The sequence below is a fragment of the Sinocyclocheilus anshuiensis genome, unplaced genomic scaffold (genome assembly GCF_001515605.1).
Source record: "Sinocyclocheilus anshuiensis isolate Anshui unplaced genomic scaffold, SAMN03320099.WGS_v1.1 scaffold261, whole genome shotgun sequence".
Lineage (NCBI taxonomy): Eukaryota > Metazoa > Chordata > Actinopteri > Cypriniformes > Cyprinidae > Sinocyclocheilus > Sinocyclocheilus anshuiensis.
Genome location: NW_015536515.1, coordinates 544,145 through 567,660, shown reverse-complemented (window position 1 = coordinate 567,660; position 23,516 = coordinate 544,145). Strand labels below are relative to the sequence as shown.

The 23,516-nt window shown below is 34.7% G+C and overlaps 3 protein-coding genes and 1 pseudogene across 4 annotated transcripts; 3 read left to right on the top strand and 1 right to left on the bottom strand.

Moving 5' to 3' along the window:
* Positions 1 to 1,696: 1,696 nt before the first annotated feature.
* Positions 1,697 to 5,995, top strand: LOC107692486 (dnaJ homolog subfamily C member 5-like). The gene is made up of 7 exons (XM_016491565.1): positions 1,697 to 1,854; positions 2,356 to 2,489; positions 2,577 to 2,790; positions 3,610 to 3,766; positions 3,886 to 3,942; positions 4,685 to 4,726; positions 4,851 to 5,995. Exons 2-7 carry the CDS (start codon positions 2,377 to 2,379, stop codon positions 4,901 to 4,903), a joined length of 636 nt encoding a protein of 211 aa, XP_016347051.1. The 5' UTR covers positions 1,697 to 1,854; positions 2,356 to 2,376; the 3' UTR covers positions 4,904 to 5,995.
* A 727-nt stretch (positions 5,996 to 6,722) lies between these two features.
* LOC107692483 (zinc transporter 2-like) lies at positions 6,723 to 11,112 on the top strand (annotated as a pseudogene).
* A 340-nt stretch (positions 11,113 to 11,452) lies between these two features.
* On the bottom strand, positions 11,453 to 13,973 carry LOC107692471 (putative deoxyribonuclease TATDN3). Of its 2 annotated transcripts, none has more exons than XM_016491532.1 (10): positions 13,869 to 13,973; positions 13,752 to 13,784; positions 13,604 to 13,677; positions 13,455 to 13,533; positions 13,309 to 13,371; positions 13,015 to 13,124; positions 12,880 to 12,935; positions 12,687 to 12,799; positions 11,855 to 11,935; positions 11,453 to 11,781 (listed from the first exon to the last, which is right to left on the bottom strand). In XM_016491532.1, the coding sequence occupies exons 1-10, from the start codon at positions 13,920 to 13,922 to the stop codon at positions 11,638 to 11,640; spliced, it is 807 nt and encodes a 268-aa protein (XP_016347018.1). In that variant the 5' UTR covers positions 13,923 to 13,973; the 3' UTR covers positions 11,453 to 11,637. The 2 variants fall into 2 exon arrangements, with proteins under 2 accessions (XP_016347018.1, XP_016347025.1); XM_016491539.1 differs by having other exon boundaries at positions 11,456 to 11,781; positions 11,855 to 11,932; positions 13,869 to 13,971.
* Positions 13,974 to 14,129: 156 nt separating this feature from the next.
* Positions 14,130 to 22,046, top strand: fuca2 (alpha-L-fucosidase 2). The gene is made up of 7 exons (XM_016491517.1): positions 14,130 to 14,481; positions 16,789 to 16,976; positions 18,310 to 18,649; positions 19,569 to 19,779; positions 20,759 to 20,949; positions 21,072 to 21,177; positions 21,891 to 22,046. The coding sequence occupies exons 1-7, from the start codon at positions 14,300 to 14,302 to the stop codon at positions 22,026 to 22,028; spliced, it is 1,356 nt and encodes a 451-aa protein (XP_016347003.1). The 5' UTR covers positions 14,130 to 14,299; the 3' UTR covers positions 22,029 to 22,046.
* Positions 22,047 to 23,516: the final 1,470 nt, after the last annotated feature.

Below are 23,516 nucleotides of genomic sequence, written 5' to 3'. Positions count from 1 at the left end.
GTTTAAAGTTAAAACATCTTAATGATGAATTTGTTTCTTACAAACACACAGCTTTTCGCTTCAGAAGATGTTAATTGATGGACTGGAGTTGTAGATTATTGTGATTTTTTTTAATTTTTTTGTTTGAACTCTCATTCTGATGGCACCCATTCACTTTCATTGGTGAGCAAGTGATGTAATGCTACATTTTTCCAAATCTATTCTGATTAAGAAACTCATCTACATCTTGGTTGGCCTGAGGGTGAGTACATTTTCAACAAACTTTCATTTTTGGGTGACCTATTCCTTTAAGTGTTCAAATGCATTTTAAGACCATTATATTTCTGTATGCTGCTGTCTTTTATAGCCAAAGTAAAGCGGAATGAGACTGTATTGATTCATGCTGGAGCGAGTGGAATCGGCACTGCTGCCATTCAGCTGGCAAGCTTTTGAGGAAGAGAGGCCATCTCCTTTGCAGTCTCCTCAGATCAAGACGTTTACAGGTTAGACTCAATAATATTAGTTGCTTCAGATTGCATTGTTTCTTCATAAATTCACCCAAAAATAAAGATTCTTCCATTATATATTCAAACCTCATGTCACTCCAAACCCTTATGCTGTTTTTTTTTTGCCTGTTTTAACTCTTTTGATGATGTATAATGTTAAATTTGAAGCATTAAATGTTATGCACTTTGCATTTATGATTGTGTTTTTATTTCTAGTATAAAGCAGAGCTGGTCTGGAGTTCCACAGAGCAGGTTTTGCCGCACTTCCAGTCAACAGATCCTCCCTTGCAGCCTGTGATGGACAGCATGTTTAACATGGAGGATGTTGAAATGGCTCATCAGCGTATGGAGGTCATATTGGAAAAATAATTCTTAAAATTGGAAACTCTTGATCATATTATTATTGAATATATGGAGTGAAATCATTGTGGTTATCACCACGTACTAAATCTATTCATGTTAAATGTTGCATAAAAAATATTTCACATAAATAAATACCTTAAAGAAGTTTATGAGAGGAAAACAATGCAACTTTAGGAAGAAAAGATGCCTTTATTTTTGGCCGTTAAGCAGTTCATATTAATGAACTTATGATAGTTGGGAAAATATCTAAATAGTCTTACAATTTGGCTAGAAATGAGGGCTATTGTTTTTTCTTTTATATTTATAATAAACATTTTACCTATAACTTGGGTTGCTTTTTTATTTATAGGGCTTCACTGTGTAAAATAGTATATGACCTCTAAATAAAAGTAGCTGACATGACATTTCAGAAGTGTAAATCTAAAACTATTTTAAGTAGCGTTTTTATAAATCGTTGATTACTATTATTCATATTATTATTATTCAATTATTATTGATACTTTCTAAAAAAAAATTGCTCAAGTTGTTTGAAACGTCCAGTTATTGAAACGTTTTTTTATTGGTTATGATTTAACATTAAGGAAACATTCAATTTTATAATTTTGCAAATATTCTGGCAACGTTACTTTTATGTTCATTAAACATGTAAAAAAAAAGTGTTTAATAGAAAAACGTTTAATGAATTATATATAAAGAACGTTTTTGTGCTAACATTTTGAGAACCTTATTAAAAAGCAGATAACTTTGAACGAAGGTTTTTTTTTTATTACTGGAAGAATGTTTGTTCATAACGTTGAGAGAACGTTAGCCAGTGTTCTGAGAACGTTTCAAAGCAGATGAAAGCTTTCGTGCTTGACGTAAGAGAAAGTTTATTTCCTACTTCCTGGTCTAAGCTCTGCTGAAGATCAATGGCTCCACTTCACTTTTCGCCGTTTAAACGCTGTAAATAGTAGTAGAAATGAATACACAAGTAACTTGATTAAAAATCGACTTCTTTTCATAAACGGTAAGTGATCGATTTAATTGATTATTAGTTCATGCATGTTCTCAGTCAGGTGATGAGCTCTAACAGGCCTGAGCTCAAATCAGCGCCAGACTACTGAAAATAAAAATATAAAATGCTTTAGTAATTTAGTTAATATTTCTGTATACTTAATATATTTTTAAATGGATAAGGAATACTTTTTGTTTTGGTATGCACTGTACTGTATGCACATATTGCCCTATTTGGACTCCTAGGTCATACTCTACATGTATGAATGTCATTGTTAATTTATCATTATTGCTCAATGTGTTTTAATCAGCTAGTGCTTTGGTGATTATTAGTGGATGTATAATGTTAGTTCACACAAGTGTCCATTTTGCTTTGATATTTTACCTAATGCAATGACATTCATTTTTAATAAGGCACAAGTGTCCAAATACTTTCATATAAGAATAAAAACTATTTTGACTATAAGAAAGGATGGCATAATGACTCTCTCCATTAGTGATCTTCAATCTTTAGTGTTTTTAGCAGAATTTAACAATGACAGATTTAAGCCGACCTCAGCGCAAGCTGTCCCGAGCTGGAGAGAGTTTATACCAGACATTAGACTTGGCGAAAGGAGCTTCATCTGAAGATATTAAGAAAGCCTACAGGTATTCTGGTTTATAGCTTATGTTTATCAAGAAATCACAAATGCAACTCCCCTCTAAAGGCTTTGTTTTATAAATCCCCACCATAAGGAAACTGGCACTGAGGTATCACCCAGACAAGAACCCCAACAACCCAGAAGCAGCGGAGAAGTTCAAAGAGATCAACAATGCCAACACCATCCTCAACGATGACACCAAACGACAGATCTACGACGAATATGGCTCCATGGGCCTCTATGCCGCAGACCAGTTCGGAGAGGAGGGCGTTAAATACTACTTCCTCATGTCCAAGTGCTGGTTTAAGGTGAGTAGTTTGTTTCTTATTTGTTTTTATTTCTACTTTTATATGCAGTGTAAATAATAAAAGTCACGACAGTGAAGTGACCACCATAATAGCATTGCATCTAAAAAATCTGCTGATTTGGGGAAAAAAAAAATGCCTAAGATTATCTGATTTGATGATGTGGAGTTCAAAAATATTAATAAACATTCCAGTTTTTTTGACAAAATAAGATTGAAGATTTTTAAAATTATATATATATATGTATCAGCTTTAATGCACTTACCAAAATAACAAAAACAGCAAATGTCAAAAGCTTTGGTTTTGACAAAAATAAGTATTTAGAATGTATCATTTAACTTACAATCTGCAAAGGAGTGGAAAAATATGTTCAAATACTCCATTTAATGTCAAAATAAGATTTCTCAAAATTCACAAAATCTGTCATTTTCGGTTGCTTTTTGGATGCCGTAAAATATCCGCAGATGCAACAGAAAACATCTGGCTGATGTTTGCATTTTCTTCTGTCACTGGCCATAATTTTAACCTTGAAATCAAGATTAGCCATTAAAAAATGTCTTCAGAATCATTCATACATATTAAAATCAGCTGAGAATTGAAGAAATAGTTGTAATCTGGCTCAGAGGAAGATAGTAACCATGTCTTTGTGCAGTTTTTGCTGCTGATTAAGCAACAATACACGATTCTTCACCTTACAAATGCTTGTTGAAAGCAAAAATGGAATCGGCAGCCCAAAATTAGTCAGAAGCAAGTATTAGATTTCATTCAGCAAACACGATGACGAGCGGTGTAATCACAATTGTTTTCTATTTTTGGGTTCAGGCGCTCCTGGGATTGGGAATGATCTTCACATGTTGCTGCTGCTTTTGCTGCTGTTGTTGCTGTTGCGGTAAATGTGGCGGTTCGGAGAACGAAGACAATTCCCAATATGTGGATCCAGATGAGCTGGAGGCGGAGATGTCAGAGGAGCAGAACAGAGGTGAGGAGCGGGAGCTCTGGAGACTGCAAACACAAGCTTACCAGATTCTGCCTGTAATTGTTAATAAAGAAGAGAGCACTGTAAATCATGCAAATCACTGTATTTTTTGTGATTTACAGGCAATGACACAGTAATAACAGGACAGCCTATTCCCAGTCCTGCACCTGGAAATTCAGGTGAACAACAGATGTGTTTTTGTGTGATAGATAGATAGATAGATAGATAGATAGATAGATCACATTTTAGAGTGGCCTTTTATTGTGGCCAGCCTAAGGCACACCTGTGCAATAATCATGCTGTCTAATCAGCATCTTGATATGCCACACCTGTGAGGTGGATGGATTATCTCAGCAAAGGAGAAGTGCTCACTAACACAGATTTAGACAGATTTGTGAACAATATTTGAGAGAAATAGGCCTTTTGTGTACGTAGAAAACGTCTCAGATCTTTGAGTTCAGATCATGAAAAATGGGGGCAAAAACAAAAGTGTTGCGTTTATAATTTTGGTCAGTGTAGATAGATAGATAGATAATAGTAAGATTTTTTCTAATACTTTTATTCAGCAAGCACACATTAAATTGATCAAAAGTGAAGGTAAAGACATTTGAAAATTCAATTTGCATCACAGGAATAAATTACATTTCAAATTATATTCAAATAGAAAACCGTTATTTTAAATTGTAATATTTTTTCACAATATTACTGTTTTTATCCGTACATTCACTGTATTTTTAAATTAAATAAATGCAGCCTTGGTGAGCATGAACAAATGGTAGTGTATAAAAATAGTGGAATTATCATATAAACAGTCAAATTCATCAATTACGAAACACTCATTGAAGTGACGTCTTGCTAATATTTCTAACTCTTCTTATTTTGTTTCTATTACTTAACTATTACTTTCTTTGTGTTTAACAGGAGACACTGTGATTGTAGGAATGCCTATTCCTAAAAGCTCAGGTGAATATCAGCACCAGTTATTAGCAATAGCACGTTATATTCCGTGTGATGTGATGTACTTTTTGGCAACAAAATGGCATTAAAATTCCGATTCTGAGGGTTATTTTGCTGTGTTGTCGTGCAGATGGAGACACTTCTGTACTGATCTCTCCAGATGTACATGTGGCACATGAATAGAGCAAACAACAACAACCTCTAGACTTGTTGAGGAGACTGTCTCTTCCCTGTTTCTGGCTGTAGAAATGAGGACACTGCTCTAGAAATGTGTTCGAGCGTCAGTGGTTTATATTACACAGTGCCTGTGCGGTTTATGTGGCTCATTTGATCTCCACACATAATGCTATTTTTGTTTACATCATTTTATAATTGCCTTTTGGTTGCTTGAATGTCTCATGATTTTTATTGCAGAGACACTTTATATTGTAATGCTTCAATGATGCGCCATTTAAAGCAGCTGTATGTAGTTTTGTGTATTTTTGCGACTTTGGAGCCCCCAACAGTTGAGTGAGTCGTAAATATAGCTAAAAACGTACATACAGTTGCTTTAAATGACCTCTAGAGTACAATCAAACATATCTTGCACAACAAAGTCAACCTGAAGTAATACCATAAAAATGTTCTGTTTATATAACAACACCAGATTAATTGATTTGCTTGATTTATTTTTCTATTTACCATCTCGTACATTGTGTATACATTAAACCATGCTTTTCCAGTGAAACCTAATACATGCATTTCGTGTGTATTACATCACAGTAATTCTTAAGAACATAACGTTTTTATTGTTAATGCTGTATTTGTACAATGTGAAGTCATTAAGTCTCCAATACATGATAAGGAATAAGTCCAACAGTATTTTCTTATCTGTATATGCACATAAACATTGATCGTTTATCTAACAGACATCTATATGTGGTTTATTTAGCTACCGTTGCAAGCAAACCTTGAAAGAACCTAATTTGGTATGATGTTGATTTTTTGAAGATTCAAGCGAATGCATAAATAATGAACATTATGCAATATGATCATTAAGGCAGGGGTTCAGAGTTTAAAGGACCACTGAAATCATGTCTCACTGGTGATAAAGCAGGTGAATGTTTCGTTTATTGTAATATTGCACGGCCTCAGGGATGGTTTTGTCTGAGATTCTGTTTGTAAAAACGTTTTGTTTATAATTGAAATTATATGATTTCTGCATGATTTCTATGTGGAATTAATGAAAGATTAATAAATATAGTCTATTACTGTATCTACTCAAGCTTTTAATGTGAGTTTCTTTGTCAGTTTATGTGAATCTGTACAGCAGTGAAATTGCTCTATATGCAAGCAAAACAAAATCTGCTTTAAGAATGTTTTGCTAAAGTTCCGCAAACGTTAAAGCTGAATGTTCAAAAGGTTTTTTCTCGGTTATGTGAATGTTAGATAAAAACCTTAAAGGGGATTTACAATTTAGCAGACATTATGGAAATGTTGCTTTTGAAAGTTGTCTAAACCATCTGTAACATGTAGTAACATTTAAAAACACATTAGAAAACGTCCAACTGAAATGATTCAGAAAAACATTCCATGGATAATGTTTAAATAGTGTTTTTGTGCTAACGTTTTGATAGCGCTATTAGAGACCAGATAACTTTGAACAAACATTCTATGAACGTTACTTGAAGAACGTTTGTTCAAAAATGACCTGTTCTGAGAAGGTTCCCTGTTAGCTGTGATGTCACGTGCAAATGTGAGCATCTGTTTTCCAAACCCTCCAGTTTTTTCTTTCTTTATCGCTAGTTTTGCAATGTGACCTTGATGAAATCTAAACATGGTTTCAGTGCACCGACACATTTTTCTGACATGTTATAGCAGCAACGTGTGAAACAGCATATGGCTTTAGTCCAACTGCAAACTTCACATAAGTTTATCTACAAACAGTTTTAAAATTTTTGACTTGCTCTTTTCAAAATCTGTCCTGTAAATAAAAGCACGATTTTTGTTAATTGTCTCCATGATGAATTTGGAGAACAAGCAGGACAAGACCTTGACGGACTCGCTTGAACTTTTGGGGTAAGTCTCTTAAATTCAGTTAACCAATCTGACTTGTTTGAAGTATTTGATCTAGATTTCTTCATTCTGTTTCTTTTAGTCTTTGGATAATTCAGAGGATGAATGCCTCGGCACTCAGTTTGAGTGTAAACGTGACACTCAAGCGTTTCATTGTCACAGCCTGAAAGAAACACGCTTGAAGCAGCAGGGCAAAACATGGGCCAGGAGGAGGTTACTCATCACATGTGCTGTGTGCTTGATCTTCATGATCGGAGAAGTCATTGGTGAGAATAAAAGGACATGCTCTGTTTAAAGGGCCTAGTCTGCTGTATAACCTGCTGATTGCAAAAGTAAATGGGCATGAACTTACTGTTACCTTTAGATGCATTTAAGACTTGTGTGCTGACGTTCTGCTCTTGCAGGTGGTTACGCTGCTCACAGTCCTGCTATAATGACCGATGCTGCACATCTTCTCACTGACTTTGGCAGCATTTCGATCAGTCTCTTCTCATTGTGGATTTCCTCTAGGCCACCGTCCAAACATCCGACCATTGGATGGCATCGATCAGGTGTGTATATATATATAGTTATATGTACGTACAAAGAAATGCTTACCACGGCTGCATTTATTTGATTATGAATACAGAAAGAACAGTAATACTGTGAAATATTATTGCAATTTAAAATAACTCTTTTCTATTTGAATATCTTTTCAAATATAATTTATTCCTGTGGTACAAAGCTGAATTTTCAGCATCATTACTCCAGTCTTCAGTGTCACATGATCCTTCAGAAATCATTCTAATATGCTGATTTGCTGCTCAAGAAACATTTATTATTATCAACAATGTTTTTGCTGCTTGGTATTTTAGTGGAAAACGTGCTACTTTTTTTTTTCAGGATTTTTTTCTGAATAGAAAGTTCTCAAGAACAACATTTATCTGAAATATAAATCTTTCGTAACATTATAAATGTCTTTACTGTCACTTGTGATCAGTTTAATGCAACCTAGTTAAAAAAAGTAATTTTTTTCTTCTACAAATATGAAGCAGCACAACTGTTTTCAACATTGATGATAATCAAGTTCTCAAGAACAACATTTATCTGAAATATAAATCTTTCGTAACATTATAAATGTCTTTACTGTCACTTGTGATCAGTTTAATGCAACCTAGTTAAAAAAAGTAATTTTTTTCTTCTACAAATATGAAGCAGCACAACTGTTTTCAACATTGATGATAATCAGAAATTTTTCATGAGCAGCAAATCAGCATATTAGAATGATTTCTGAAGGATCATGTGACACTGAAGTAATGGGTACTGAAAATTAAAAAATAAATTACATTTTAAAACGGTTATCGCTGTTAAATCGCTGTTATTACTGAATTTTTGATCAAATAATTGTAGCCACTTCTCTCAAAAACACTAAAAATCTTAATGATTCCAAACTTTTGCCACATACAGTACATAACTATTCCATCTGTTCCACAGTGTTTCTGTCATTTGTTTCGTCCAGAGGTTTTAGGGGCTCTTCTGTCTGTTCTGTCCATCTGGACAGTGACGCTGGTTCTTGTCCTCTTTGCTGTTCAGAGGCTCATCAGTGATGATTATGAGATACACAGTGACGTCATGATGATCACAGCTGCATGTGCTGTAGCGCTCAACATCTTGTGAGTGATGCTATTTGATTTCATTAGTAGTGTTTGTTGGAAAATGGCATCTTCTTGTACAGTGTTTTCATGTCTGTTTCCATCAGTTTGGCATTCATTCTCCATCAGTCTCCGGTCCGTCACTCTCACAGTCACGGCCTCACAGAAGAACACAGGAGCACCAGCGTGAGGGCCGCTTTCTTTCACACGCTGGGAGATTTACTGCAGAGTTTAGGTGTGCTGCTGGCTGCCACCATCATCTACTTCAGGGTTTGTACATCATCGTTATTGACATACAAAAGTACTCAGACTTTCACTTGTGTGGACGCTTAGTCACACTTACAAATGTGTGAATGTGATTCATCAGCTCAAGTGTCTCAAATGCTGCAGGATCTTTATACCTCAACATTACTTTTCTTCATCATTTGTGCTCAATGTGTTTGAATCAGCTTGTTTTGGTGATTTTTAGTGGATGGATGAAGTCAGTCCTCCTCAAGTCCACACAGATGTAGATCATCACAGTAAATATCAGCTTGATCCATTAACTAAAAAATGTTCTGTCAAATAAACGGCACTTGTTTTTATATTCCATTATTTAATGCAGAAAACTTCTTTAACCAAAAATATTTACTTGAAGTGCCCTTGAGATTTTACGTTAAAATTTTAAAGGGGTCATATGATGCGATTGCAAGTTTTCCAAGCTGTTCATGAATAGATGTTCATGAAGTTGCAAAGACTAAAGTATCAAACCCAAGAACCTTAAACCACATAAACACATTTCATTACACCAAATACACAAAATAATGTTCTTTTTAGCAACATCATATGACCCCTTTAATAATTTAACAACGCATTCACATGTTCATGGTTCTATGTTGTTGGTTAATAGTTACATGACATGCAGGTAAACATACAAAATATTTAATCTTTTTTTTGAGTTTTATTTTATGATTTTATTTTAAATGATTATATTTTAACTTTACATTTTTATTACTTAATTAATTATTAGCTTTTCATCAGTTTGGAAAACTGTGGAAGCCAATTTCCGTTGACTTTTTATCTCACAATTCTGACTTTTGTGAGACATAAACTCTCAGATGCGAGAACTCGCAATTGCAATATATAAACTTTTATTTCTTGCAATTTTGATTTTCTTCCCCCTCTCAGAATTAATGTAAAAACTGCGAATTGTGATATAAACTCCTTTATTACCTTTATTATTATTATTTACCTTTATTACATTTATTACTTATTAAGTGGTGGAAAAGCTGGCCTTTTTTTTTTTTTTTTAACCACTGCATGTGCAATAAAATATAAAATACATGCATAACTTTTGTTCCTCTGTCCAAACAGCCCGAATGGAAAATAGCAGATCCTATTTGTACTTTTCTGTTTTCGTTGTTTGTGCTCTCTAAAAAAAAAAGTTCTCTAAGTTCTCTTGAATTGAAAAATATGCATTTTCACTCATTCATACAGTACATGTTGCAACAAAATTTTAGTTCAAAATTTTAAGTGGCATTGTTTAAAAAATGCTTTATTGACTGACATTTCATAGGCATTCAGTTGAACAACTGAATCAGTTTTCAAAATATTTCACATTTTATGCCATATGTGTGTATCTATCTGTAGACTATCTTAAAAAAAAAAAAAGAGGGGTTGGTGATATTTTAAATGTGTGGATGTTGCTATTATATACAGTAAGTTACTACACAAGTGGTACAATTTGCTCTAGCCAATGGCTTGTGTATATTGTGTGTGACTTTTTTTTTTTGTATGACATTCCAATTCTATTTTAGAATTAAAATGTATATAAATAGGTTAAGCAAAAGAAATGTGTTTTATGTCCGAGAACCTTTTATACACATACTTAACTTACCGAACACTGAAATGACATTCACTATGTGGTACAATACAAATATTTTGAGTGTCCCTTATTTTCCTATAAAGAACCACGGCTGTCCCTTATTTTCCTTTTCTGAAGTTGGCAACCCTAGTCACAACACACGATTTCCCTCACACATCCATACAACTATAAGACGTGGGTGAAAGTACACTCTGAGATGAATAAATAATAATAATAATCTAAATAATTACACTTGCAACAATTACATTTGCAGAAAGCACATACTTTGTGCTCTTAGCCTAAAATGCAAAATAATAAACCTAACAAGGGATATTAAAGATATATTTCCAAAAGCACAAACAAAATAACATTTGAAAATAATAATATAAAAGTAACTACTGAATAGGCCTACAGTATATTCAGTTTATGAAAATATTACAGTTATTACTATTTATTTTATTTTTGTAGTTATAATTTTGTCATTATATAATACCATTTTGATCTGTTTGCCATTTGCAATTGTATTACTATTTACTAATCATAGTGTTATTTTGGTGAATTGTATTAAAACCAGTTGGGGTCAGTTTCACTGCAAACATCATCATAATTAATAATAAAATACATGGAACCCACAATTACAAAAATGTATTGTTTCTGTTTTATTAATCATACTAGAGAATAAAAAGTCAAATCTCAATGATATGACCACTGAACTAGGAAATTCAGGTTTCTATATCAGAAATCTGGTCAGCTTACTCTGTAGTTTTAACCCAAATGAATGCTTTATTTTCCAGATGAGCAAACCAACCCACAGTCTGTGCTGATGGACATGACCAGACTACTCCAGACAGAATATGGATTCAGCAATATCACCATTCAGACAGAGACGCACACCGATGACGTGGCTTACTGCTTACAGTGCCAGGACCCAATGGACTGACATGTGATTTTAGCTTCTCATTACATGAATCTACACAGGTTGAATGAATATATGAATGCAAACTTTAGAACATATATTACAGTTTTTCTAAGGCACACGTTTTGTCATAAAGCATGACACAATGATAAGATTATGAAGTGTTCAAAAAGTAAGGTTTTATCTAAGAACAGATGCTATTTTTAGACCAGCTGTGACATATGTCAATATATTTATTAAACAATGTGGTCAAAATTTTAAGGAACACTGACGAAAATAAATGTTTCAAACCCAACATACATAATGCACTAAAAAAGTGCATTAATCTTTACACTTTTAAGTCAGATAAGTGAAAATAAACATGACCTCTTAAAAAAAATGGCATTATACATACATTTGTATCTTGATCACAATTTCTGCACAACAAAACAACTTTGCTAAAAAAGCAGCTTTGCAGAGGAGCCCATTAATGTCAAGCTTTGATAAATGTTTTTAATTTGGGGAAGAGGTGCAGGGCATTCTGGGTAGTGAACTCTATGACCTTCTCCAAGGGAACACCTTTGATTTTTGCAATATATTCGGCACTGATGCTGATATTCCTTGGTACATTCCTCACCTAGAGTAAAACCACAGATGTAAATACATTTCAGAAACATTTGATCATTTATGTTTATGTAATCCACCGTTACCTGCTTTTCAGGCCCGAGCGCAGGAGCATCCGTCTCTAAACACATGCTCTCCAGAGGAACCTGCTTCACAAGCTTCTGCTTCTTGTAAAAGGTGGACAAACATGTGATGTGTGACTAATAAATTGTGTTTAATCACATAGAATTTACACAAACAGATATACACCACCAGTTTCAAGTTTGTACACGCTCAAGTGAATGTCTCTCATGAGATTTTCTTAGAAAAGCTTCTTTTTAAATGCTCAAAATTAGTTTGTAGACAATTCTGTAATTTATATATATGTGCACTAATTAACCAAACTAAAATTTGAAATCATAAACCTCATGAATTTGGTTGAGAGAATGTCTGAAGTAGGAGAGTTTTGATTTGATATTATATGTGTGTGTGTATATATATATATATATATATATATATATATAGAACAAAAGTTTAATACAGCTTTATTTTTTCGTGCATTAGTATGAAATAAATTAAACATTGTGCCCCGTCTAATTACATTTTTTTAGAGAAAAATTATGATTGTCATACATTTTTAACAAATTATTCAGGCCTACAGAAGACACCCATGAAAATGTCATTAAGCAAAACAATAGTTCATAGACCAAAACAAATCTTGTTAGACATATTTACAACAAGATAAAAAGAAAACAAATCATCAATCATCATTTGCTTTTGTGTGTGTGTGTGTGTGTGTGTGTGTGTGTGAAATATTATAGTGATATTATAGTTTATTCCTGATTAGTAGTATGTCTATTAGTAGAGCACATACTGTAAACAGACCTTGCAAATACTGGCATGAGAAGTCAAATGTTATTAAACGTAGGTTAGATTTACCTGATCGCTTCTGACAATGGATGGAGGTATTGAGAAAAAATAACCAGCTTTTACACCCTCCATCGCAACCGAAGGTTTTCCGTCAAATGCATGAAGAAGTGCATTCTCTACACCTGAAAACAGATGCCATGATCATGAAAAGCAACCAATTTATGCAACAGTCCTTGTCAATGCATTGTTTTGTTATGCATACCCAACTCCTTCAGAAGATGGATAGTTGGTCGTCCAGCAGATCTTGAGTGTACGTTCCTAATAGACAAAATGCAGTGCTATATGGAAGACCACAACATTATTACCCCAAAAATACAAATCCAGGAGAGCGACATACAGAGGCAGATTCAATTGTTTTGCGATTTCAGCCTGTCGAATGAGCACCTGTCTCTGACCGACTTTCCCAGCATCATTGTTGACTACACGTGGCGTGAAATCCAGGCCAACCTGTACATGATGATACACATTAAAACATCATAACACTAATCATTTGAACTCTCATTCTGACAGCAGAGGATCCATTGGTTAGCAAGTTATGTTATGAACTATTCCTATCTACTACATAAGTCTATTCTCTACCTATAACCCACAAGAACAACTAGTTAGACATACAATATACTGTATGTCTAACCTCGCCAATAGCCACAATGTGCTCTTTGTATTTCTCGATCAGTGGTAATGCTGCATCTAAATCCTGTGGGGTAGAAAAGAAGGAAACAGTGTCAGGTGTAAGACAGTAAATAAAATAATTTGTCTTTATATGCACATATTTCAGACCTCGGGTAAGGCACCCCTGGGTTGTGCTGGATCTTGGACAGGATGAACTCCAAGACATGGCATGACGAATCCTGGGAACCTATAAAACATTAAAGCCGCTTAATATTGAGTTTGCTAAAAAATATGATGTAGTAAGATATCAGATATACCTTTGTGAGAGCTGTATAATTTTCTCAAATTCACCAGCATGCTCTGCTACTGCAAGAAGGGCAACAAGCCCAGCCTGAAAATGAAACAATATTATTGCACTCTTAATATGGTAACATCCTGAAAGAGAATACAGACTAACAGAGCTACCTTTTTAGACTCCTGAATGACATCATCAATGTCCTAAAATATAAAACACAATCATTAAGGAACTCCTCAGAGAGTTTCATAGTATTACTGAATGAACCTTGCACTTGTATCTCTTACGCTGTCAAATTCCTCAGCAGATATATGACAGTGACAGTCGATATATCCTTGCATGGGTTTATATTTTTCAGATCGTTCTAACACGACAGATCAGCAGACATATAAACAGCTTAACCGGATGTGACGGAATCCCACTAGGGGGAAGGTTTATATCATGAATATTAATTAGGTCACCCAGCGTTCCAGCCAATCGTCATTTAGAACTACTCGGCGAACGTCGTCGTGGTACGTAATTAATATTCATAAGCCTTCACGCTGGCTTGTTTCCCGGTTTCAATATGTGGAAGCGTCAGCAGTTTCTGTATTTTAAAGTTTTTTTTGTAATTTGGCAGATGTGCAACCAATCACGTGTTGTGTTTATGTAGATAACAACATCATGTGATTTGAAACAACCCTCTTATGATGACTAAATAAGGGACAGTAGCAGCACAATGTATCAGTGGAGTGTCCCCCTTTATTTACTCTTGATTGGCAGCTCTGTTGGTCAATATGAGCCTACGTGGGAATCCATTGATTCGAGACCTCTACCGGAATGGTTCGATCAAGCCAAATTCGGCATATTCATTCACTGGGGAGTGTTTTCAGTTCCCAGCTATGGCAGTGAATGGTTCTGGTAAGTGCAAAAAAGCATCAGCACGAATACAATGCGACTGACACTAACAAAAAAGCACCAGAAACAACAACACCACGGTGCTGTTTGAAATACCCTCGATTGCGATGTAAATAACCTAGTAAATGATGCATATGTTTATCATTCAGTTATGATATGGTATATTAAAATTGCATCTGATATTTCACTGTACTGTGGTACTGTACTATTTGGTAAGGAGAACAACAAAACATGCAGTGGTGTAATGTAACGAAGTAATAATACTTCGTTACAATACTTAAGTATATTTTGGGAGTAGGCCATTTTTCCACATTCAGTCTTCTTTCTTGTTGAATATCTTGTTTCACTTCGAAATCTGTCATTTTTAGGGTTGTGCATGCTGTTTATTATGACATATATTTGATGTTGGACGTCAGTAACTGATGATGATTGACGATTTCGATAAGGGTGGAACCTGCAGTGGTGTATAAAGTAGGCCTACCTGAAAGCCATACTCAAGTAAAAGTACAGATATCTTACCAGGAAATGACTTTGGTAGAAGTTGAAGTCACCGTTTAGAATATTACTTGAGTAAAAGTCTTAAAGTATGTGATATTTATTGTACTTAAGTACGAAAAGTATTTTATAAATCTTAACCCCTGTCACCGTCAGTTGCAGGACTGTAAATTGTTGTAATTTATGAACACTTTGGAATACAGACATAAGTTTGGTCTCGTTTTAAAGAAGAAAATCAGCAGATTATCGCAAAAGTTGAATTAAAAAACGTAAAAAAATTAAAGTATCAAAAAGTTATGGTAGTTTAAATTTACTGTAAAGAAAATGCACTATATTAATTTTATTTTATATATAATAAATATTTTATATAACAGGTTTTACTCTAAAATTGGTATAAAATTAAAGCCTTATGTCTAAATAAGTTATGTTCCAAATTTGAAGTTGATATGAAAAAAATTAAGGTTCCTGTGAGATTTTATTTAGGGTGTTATACCACAAACAGCCACTGGGTGCCATCCAAACTCTATTAAATTTTTTTTAATGCATTTTTCTGTCACAAATGTCTAGATTTCTTTGTCAATATTACTTCTCATGATTTATGATGATTACTAAAAGATTTGATAGAGAAAAAGGACAACAAAAAAAAGAGTGCCAAGCGTCAATGAAAGACACTACCGGATGAAGTGCTTCTTATTCTTACCCAGCAATGCAAAATGGAAGAAAGAGTTAAAACTGAAGACAATCTTGCTACTCAAGCTGTGTATGAACATGTTATATATATTATTTATTTGCTTCTTTTCCATTTTGCATTTACTTGTACTTTTACTTTAAATACTTAAGTATATTTAAGATTTATAAAATACTTTTAAAGTGACGTGACATGTGGCCAAGTATGGTGACCCATACTCGGAATTAGTGCTCTGCATTTACCCATCCAAAGTGCACACACACAGCAGTGAACACACACACACCGTGAACACACACCCGGAGCCGTGGGCAGCCATTTATACTGCGGCGCCCGGGGAGCAGTTGGGGGTTCGGTGCCTTGCTCAAGGGCACCTCAGTCGTGGTATTGAAGGTGGGAGAGAGCGCTGTATATTCACTCCCCCCACCTACAATCCCTGCCGGTACGAGACTCGAACCCACAACCTTTGGGTTATGAGTCCGACTCTCTAACCATTAGGCCACGACTTCCACAACTTTTTGTACTTAAGTACAATAAATATCACATACTTTAAGACTTTTACTCAAGTAATATTCTAAACGGTGACTTCAACTTCTACCAAAGTCATTTTCTGGTAGGATATCTGTACTTTTACTTGAGTATGGCTTTCAGGTACTTTATACACCACTGAAAACATGAAAATATAATCACCACACACAAAAAAAGTGACTATTTTCATGCAGTTAAACACATTTCCACATGCCTTCTCTAGACATTTTACTTTTGGGTTTTATAGCAAAACACTGTAATACAAAAGTAATCTAACCTTAATTAAAGTAAAATGCCAGTGATGTGTGAAATACATTTTTTCCTCATTACAGTAGTAAGAATTAGATTTTATGCATTACATTGTGCATAACATTCATAAAAATAATGTCAGAATGCAATGCAAAATATCCAAATGGTCCTACAAAGTAAGCTTCATTTTCTTTAATCAAACTATAATTTTCATATTTATTTCAAGATAAAAATAGCCTTGACAGGTACACTTTTATAAAAAGGAGCCGTTTCAGTGGAGGCTGGTCACTTTGTCTATGTTTCTATTTATATATTTGAGGTTAATTGTACTTAATAGTTTTGTTTTCCAACAGGTGGTATTGGCAGGGCCAGAAACTCCCGTCTTATGTGAAGTTTATGGAGCAGAATTACCCACCTGGCTTCACCTACGCAAAATTTGCTCCTCAGTTCCGGGCTGAATTCTTTGATCCTAAAGAGTGGGTTGACATTTTTGCCTCGTCTGGAGCCAAATATATTGTCCTCACAACCAAACATCATGAAGGTTTGCACCAACTGCAGTGTATCTGTCAACTGTAATTAGTTTACATAGTTACACTGTAATAATTGTTGTAAGAAAAATACTGTAAATAAAGTCTACGGAAAAACCATAAGATAATTTACCGTATACAATGAAAATGGTAAAACAGTAAATGGTTTAACATTGCATTCTATGTAATTTTACTCTAAAATACTGCCACATTTTCGTTTTTTGGAAGTAAGCACTATGAATTATGAATTATACAATTTACAATTTATACTTATTGACATTTCAAGGAGTCATCTCAGGACAATCAAATAAATTATATAGAAAATATAGGAGAGAGAAGATGCATAATTTTGTCATGAATGCACAATAATATATATATTTTACTTTTGAACGGCACTCCAGTCTTCAGTGTCACATGATCCTTCAGAATCATTCTAATATGATGATTTTTTTTCCAAAAACAGTTTTTGCTGTTTTTTTTGGAAACTGTGATACTTTTTTCAGGATTATTTGATGAATAAAAAGAACCATTAATGTTCTACGTGATTATTTTAACAACATGATTCAGTGGACTGACTCAATGATATATTCACTGCCAAGTCCTGACTGGACGAGAGGAGGAGCTGGGGATGGAGGTGGGTGATTAGTTCCTGAGCGAAGCGATAGCTGCTGAATAATGACTGAAGGGACCTTATGAAGGGAATTATGATTGGTGTCGTGATCCTATAGGTAGACGTGGATCAGCTGAGAGTCAGCTGATGCGAGCTTGACTAACATGACCTGCCAGAACTAACGCTACGCTTGATTTATTCAAAATAGAAACCTTTTGTAACAATATAATTTTTCACTGTCACTTTTTATCAATTTTACACATCCTTGCTGAATAAAACTTTTGAATGGTAGTGTATATTGTTACAAAAGATTTCTATTTTAAGTAAATGCTGTTGTTTTTGTACTCTTTATTCATCAAAGAATCCTGAAAAAGTATCACAGGTTCCAAAAAAAAAAAAGTTTCCAACATTGATATTTCTGAAGGATCATGTGACAATGAAGACTGGAGTAATGATGCTGAAATTTCAGCATTGCATCACAGGAATAAATTATATTTTACGTTATAGTCACATAAACAACACATATTTTAAATTTGAATAATATTTCACAAATTTCACAATATTACAGTTTTTTTTCTGTATTTTTTATCAAATAAACGCAGACTTGATGAGCATAAGAGACTTCTTTAAAAAGTAATAAAAATCGTTCTGATCCCAAACTTTTGAACGGCAGTGTATATATATAACCCAAACATGCTTTTGTGAGATTCACCCACAAATATGTTTCAAATCCTCAGGGTTTACACTATGGGGCTCGAAGTACTCGTGGATGTGGAACGCAGTGGATGTCGGGCCGAAGCGGGATCTGGTGGATGAGATCGCCACCGCTCTGCGGGCACACAGTGATTTGCGTCTGGGTCTCTACCACTCTTTATTTGAGTGGTTTAACCCTCTGTACAAAGCTGATGCTGACAAGTCCTTCAATACCAGTGTGTTTCCTACCACAAAGACCCTGCCCGAACTGTTCGAGATCGTCAACAAGTACAAACCTGAGGTGCTGTGGTCTGATGGTGACGGAGATGCGCCCGACTCTTACTGGAACAGCACAGGGTTCCTCGCCTGGCTTTATAATGAGAGGTAAGGCCACATAAACGGAAGTGTCGTTCATAGTTACACAGTGAGGTTGAAACCGAGAAGCCAACAGATAGAGAAAAATATCCAATTCAAAGTCTATTTCATTCCTTTAACCCACTGCAATTCTGGTGTAATTGTGACCCTTGTGGTCAATACAGCCCATAGACAATAAGCGTAACATTTTTTGAGAGGATTTCATCGTATTAGATTATATTCACCTCTAAATTATGCAACATTTATTTCTATATAAAATAATACAAATATTAGAAAACAAATTAATTAATATATATATATTTTTTTTTATTAATACTGTGTTTAAGTTAAAAATAGGTAGCAACGTTATTTAAAATCCATTGCATTGAAAGCAGATTGATGGGAATAAAATAAAGAAAATCATGTCATACAATGGTATAACCTCTAGATGCCTGTATTGCCCTATGAAATACATATATGTCATTTTATAATTACTTCAATTAGGTTTTGCATTGTATTTGGATATTTAGACATGATCAAAGACTACGTCATCCTTTCTGATTTGTAGATTGTACCCCAAAAATTGCCATATTTCGCATTAATTTCCCCATTTTATTTTAAAACCATTTTAACAAATTTTTGTATTCATATAGCAAGTTTAATACCACTTTGATGTAAAAAAAAAACATCCTGTTTTAAAATGATCACCAGAGCGTAGCCTCAGAAAAATCAATCACTGATAAAACTTCTACTGTAAAACCATTATGTTTTGTGATTTACATGAACTAAAAGATACTTAATTTAGATTTTATCTTGGATCTTGCTTTGTAAATTTGCTAGATCATAAATATAATCTTAGAGAATGGAAACCGGTTACATACTGGAACTTTCTAAGTGAAGGTGTCTTTGCTGTCATGTAGCCGAACCGATGGCTAATGTGTGTTTTCAGCCCTGTGCGTGACACTGTTGTGACCAATGACCGCTGGGGATGTGGCACTATATGTAAGCATGGCGGATATTACACCTGCTCAGATCGCTACAACCCCGGACACCTGCTGAAACACAAGTGGGAGAACTGCATGACCATTGACAAGAAGTCATGGGGGTACAGGAGAGACACCAACTTCAGCGACTTCCTCACCATTGAGCAGCTGATAGCAGTGAGTTTACTTTTACATTCATTCAGCTGCTTGTGTGCGAGAGTGACTTACACATGAGGAATGCTGCAGCAAGCCAGTGTCTTTCTTGAGCTACAGTACATTTTAATTTTTAATGCCTGGATCCATTTGTAATTGTGATGAACATTGTGATGTATTGAGGAAATTAGTCATAGCTGATGTGGCAATAAACTTAAATTAAACTGAAACTGAAACTTCAAATGGTGTGTGAGTATATTGTGGGTATCATAATATCATTAAGGCTTGGGTGTGCCTCTTTTTCCAGTAAAAAACTACTTAGCAACCACACACAATCCCCTAGCAACTGTATATCAATGTATTAACAACCATTTAGAGCATTGTGGTAGAGAGATTTGCATGGGCATACACTGTTTTATCTGTTATGACAATATAAAAATCTATTTTTATATGATTTTAAATCGAAATAAAAGGTTAGAAAGTGAATTCACATAGTTTAAGAAAATATATTGTCCAGGCATATGCTAATGTTCAAAGCTTTGGGTCTTTTATGTTCACCAAGGCTGCATTTATTTGATCAAAAATACTGTTAAAACAGTAATATTGTGGAAATATTATTAGAATTTAAAATAACTGTTTTATATTTAAATATTTTTTAAAATAGACTTTATTCCTGTGGTACAAAGCTGAATTTTCAGCATCAATACTCCAGTCTTCAGTGTCACATGATCCTTCAGAAATCATTCTAATATGCTGATTTGCTGCTCAAGAAACATATGCTGAAAATAGTTGTGCTGTTTAATATCTGAAACAGTTTCAGGATTCTTTGATGAATGGAAAGTTCAAAAAAATAGAAATCTCTTGTAACATTATAAATGTCTTTCCTCTCACATCGCTGAATAAAAGTATTTCATAAAAATAAATCTTACTGAGCCCAAACCTTTGAACGCTAGTGTATCTATGCAAAATCTGAGCATTGAGAAGTCCCCTGCTTGTCTTCCAGTCTCTTGTTGAGACCGTGTCCTGCGGGGGGAATTTGCTGTTGAACGTGGGTGCCACACACGACGGCCACATCGTGCCCATCTTTGAGGAGCGTCTGCGACAGATGGGCAAGTGGCTCAAGGTCAACGGAGAGGCCATTTACAACAGCAGCGCATGGAGAGTTCAGAACGACACTGTCACTCCTGGAGTTTGGTCAGTTACATTATCATGTACTGTTACATACTGAGCAAAGGTCTGTGTTTCATTTCATGCTTTTATCTTTTTCACCTTTATTTGCTTTTTAATGAAAGTATGGTTTTGTTTTGTCATAACAGGTATACGTGGAATCAGAAGAACGCAATCTATGCTATTTTCCTTTCATGGCCCGCTGATGGCTATATTGTTCTGAGCGACCCAGTTGTATCATCGTCTAAGACGCAGGTAATTTATACTGTAGATATCAAAAAGAATCAAAATGTAACAATTGATTGTTCGCTAAGCGCCTACCTTTAAATGTTAGCAACCAACCCTACCTTAGTCACAGTAATGATTGCTTTTATTCAACAAGGATGCATTAAAATGATCAGAAGTGACAGTAAAGACATTTATAATGTAACAAAATATTTCTATTTCAAACAAATGCCGTTCTTTTGAACTTTCTATGCATGAAATAATCCTGAAAAAAGTGTTTCCACGAAAATCTGAAGCAGCACAACTGTTTTCAACACTGATAATAATCAGAAATATTTCTTGAGCAGCAAATAAGCATATTAGAATGATTTCTGAAGGATCACGTGACACTGAAGACTGGAGTATTGATGCTGAAAATTCAGTTTTGATCACACGAATAAATTATATTTGAACATAAATGACAATAGAACATAGTTATTTTAAATTATAATAATATTTGACAATATAAATGTTTTAAAGCCTTGTTGAGCATAAAAGACTTCTTGCAAAAACATAAAAAAATCTTCCCAACCCCAATTTTTAACGGTAGTATGAGTTTGAGAAGTGTATGTCCCGATTCTGATTGAGTCTCTCAGTTTTTATCAAATGACTGCATTATTTATTTAATTATTCAGAACTGATTAATGCAGAAGTTTCAGTACATTCACATTATTTTCTTGTTTCAAAACTAATTTCCAAATCAGGTGGTGATGCTTGGATATCAGTCCCTCTCGTGGGAGTCCATGAAACCCACTGGTCTAAAGGTTCGTCTGCCCCAGCTGGCCCCCGGTCAGATGCCCTGCTCCTGGGCTTGGACCCTGCGACTGACTGGTGCGGTGTAGCCAGAGGATGGCGCCACAGTTAGCTGTTGCCTTTAGGAATAATGAAGCACATGACTGAAGGGACTATGGGTTTTTTATCCACACATTTTACATTTAAATAACCCCTGTGATTACATGTCCGTCTGGTGTTTTTCATATGCTTAAAGACAAACCATGTGCAAATTCAGCAGTCAACAACATTGCTGAGCATTTTCTCCTTAAATCTTTGGTGTACCAAGACAGTCTCAAAAACCCAGTTTGAAACCACCCCCGTTTTCTAAGTCACAAACATGTAACCAATCCCATCAACCTGTGGGGCGGGGCTGTAAATAGGTTTCTATTTACAGTGTGTTTTTGCAGCGTTGAGCAGTGTAGCCAATCACAGACATATCTGTTGATTTCATGATTGCAATAGCCAATCGGAGTTAATTAAGTTAGACAGAATCCACTCACCATTCAAAACACTGGAGTTTTGTTCAGTACTGAGTTCTGCACGCTCTGAATCCGCTCAATATTACAAAATAGTAGACGCGATGTAATTACAGCGATAGTTCACCTAAAAATTACTCACCCTCATGTCGTTCCAAACCCGTAGCTTCATAAAATTATGGTTGAACCACTGATGTCACATGGACTATTTTAACGATGTCCTTACTGCGTTTCTGGGCCTTGAACGTGGTAGTTCCCTTGCTGTCTATGCAGGGTTAGAAAGCTCTCGGATTTCATCAAGAATATCTTAATTGGTGTTCTGAAGATGAACAAAGGTCTTACGGGTTTGGAACGTCACATGAGGGTGAGTAATTACAGAATTTCCATTTTTGGGTGAACTATCCCTTTAAGAAATTAATTGTGCAATTAGCTCATCACAATTTAGTGAAAAAACGCATTCCATGAATACTAAATGAGGTAAGGGTATAGAGTTCCATTCAAGCCATTTTAGTATGTTAAGAAATTATTTTCATGGGAACAAAAAAACTTTTTAATATGTCATTTTGATTATCAAAGATGAGTTTTAAGGGATGAAATTAGTGACTGCAGGGGGACTTTAAAAAATAAGGTTACAAAAATAATATATATTTAAAATTTACATCTTTATGAACGAATTCTAATGTTTAATTGTTGCGTAGTGTCTCCTGGTATGGGACGCAAACTGGAGAGGTGTGCTGCTACTTTGCTAAATGAACAGAAGTGAACGTTTTTGCCTGGCAGACATTAAAACAACTGAAAAAAACCCTGTTTTTGCAGCACCTATTGTTTGTTTTAATTATTTTTTTATGCTGTTACATTTTGAATTTCTAAAAAAACACTTTTTTTTATCATTAATGATATTTAGAATCGAAAATACACTGGCAAATAAAGCATCTTAAACGTGCTATATTAAAAAACAAATAAATAAAAACTAAGGTCTTAATCTGAAGCCAGCTGTCTTTTGAAAACAACATTTTCATATTATGAGATAAATTAATATTTTGTTTATTTGCACAATTATTTTTTAAAATGAATAAACCG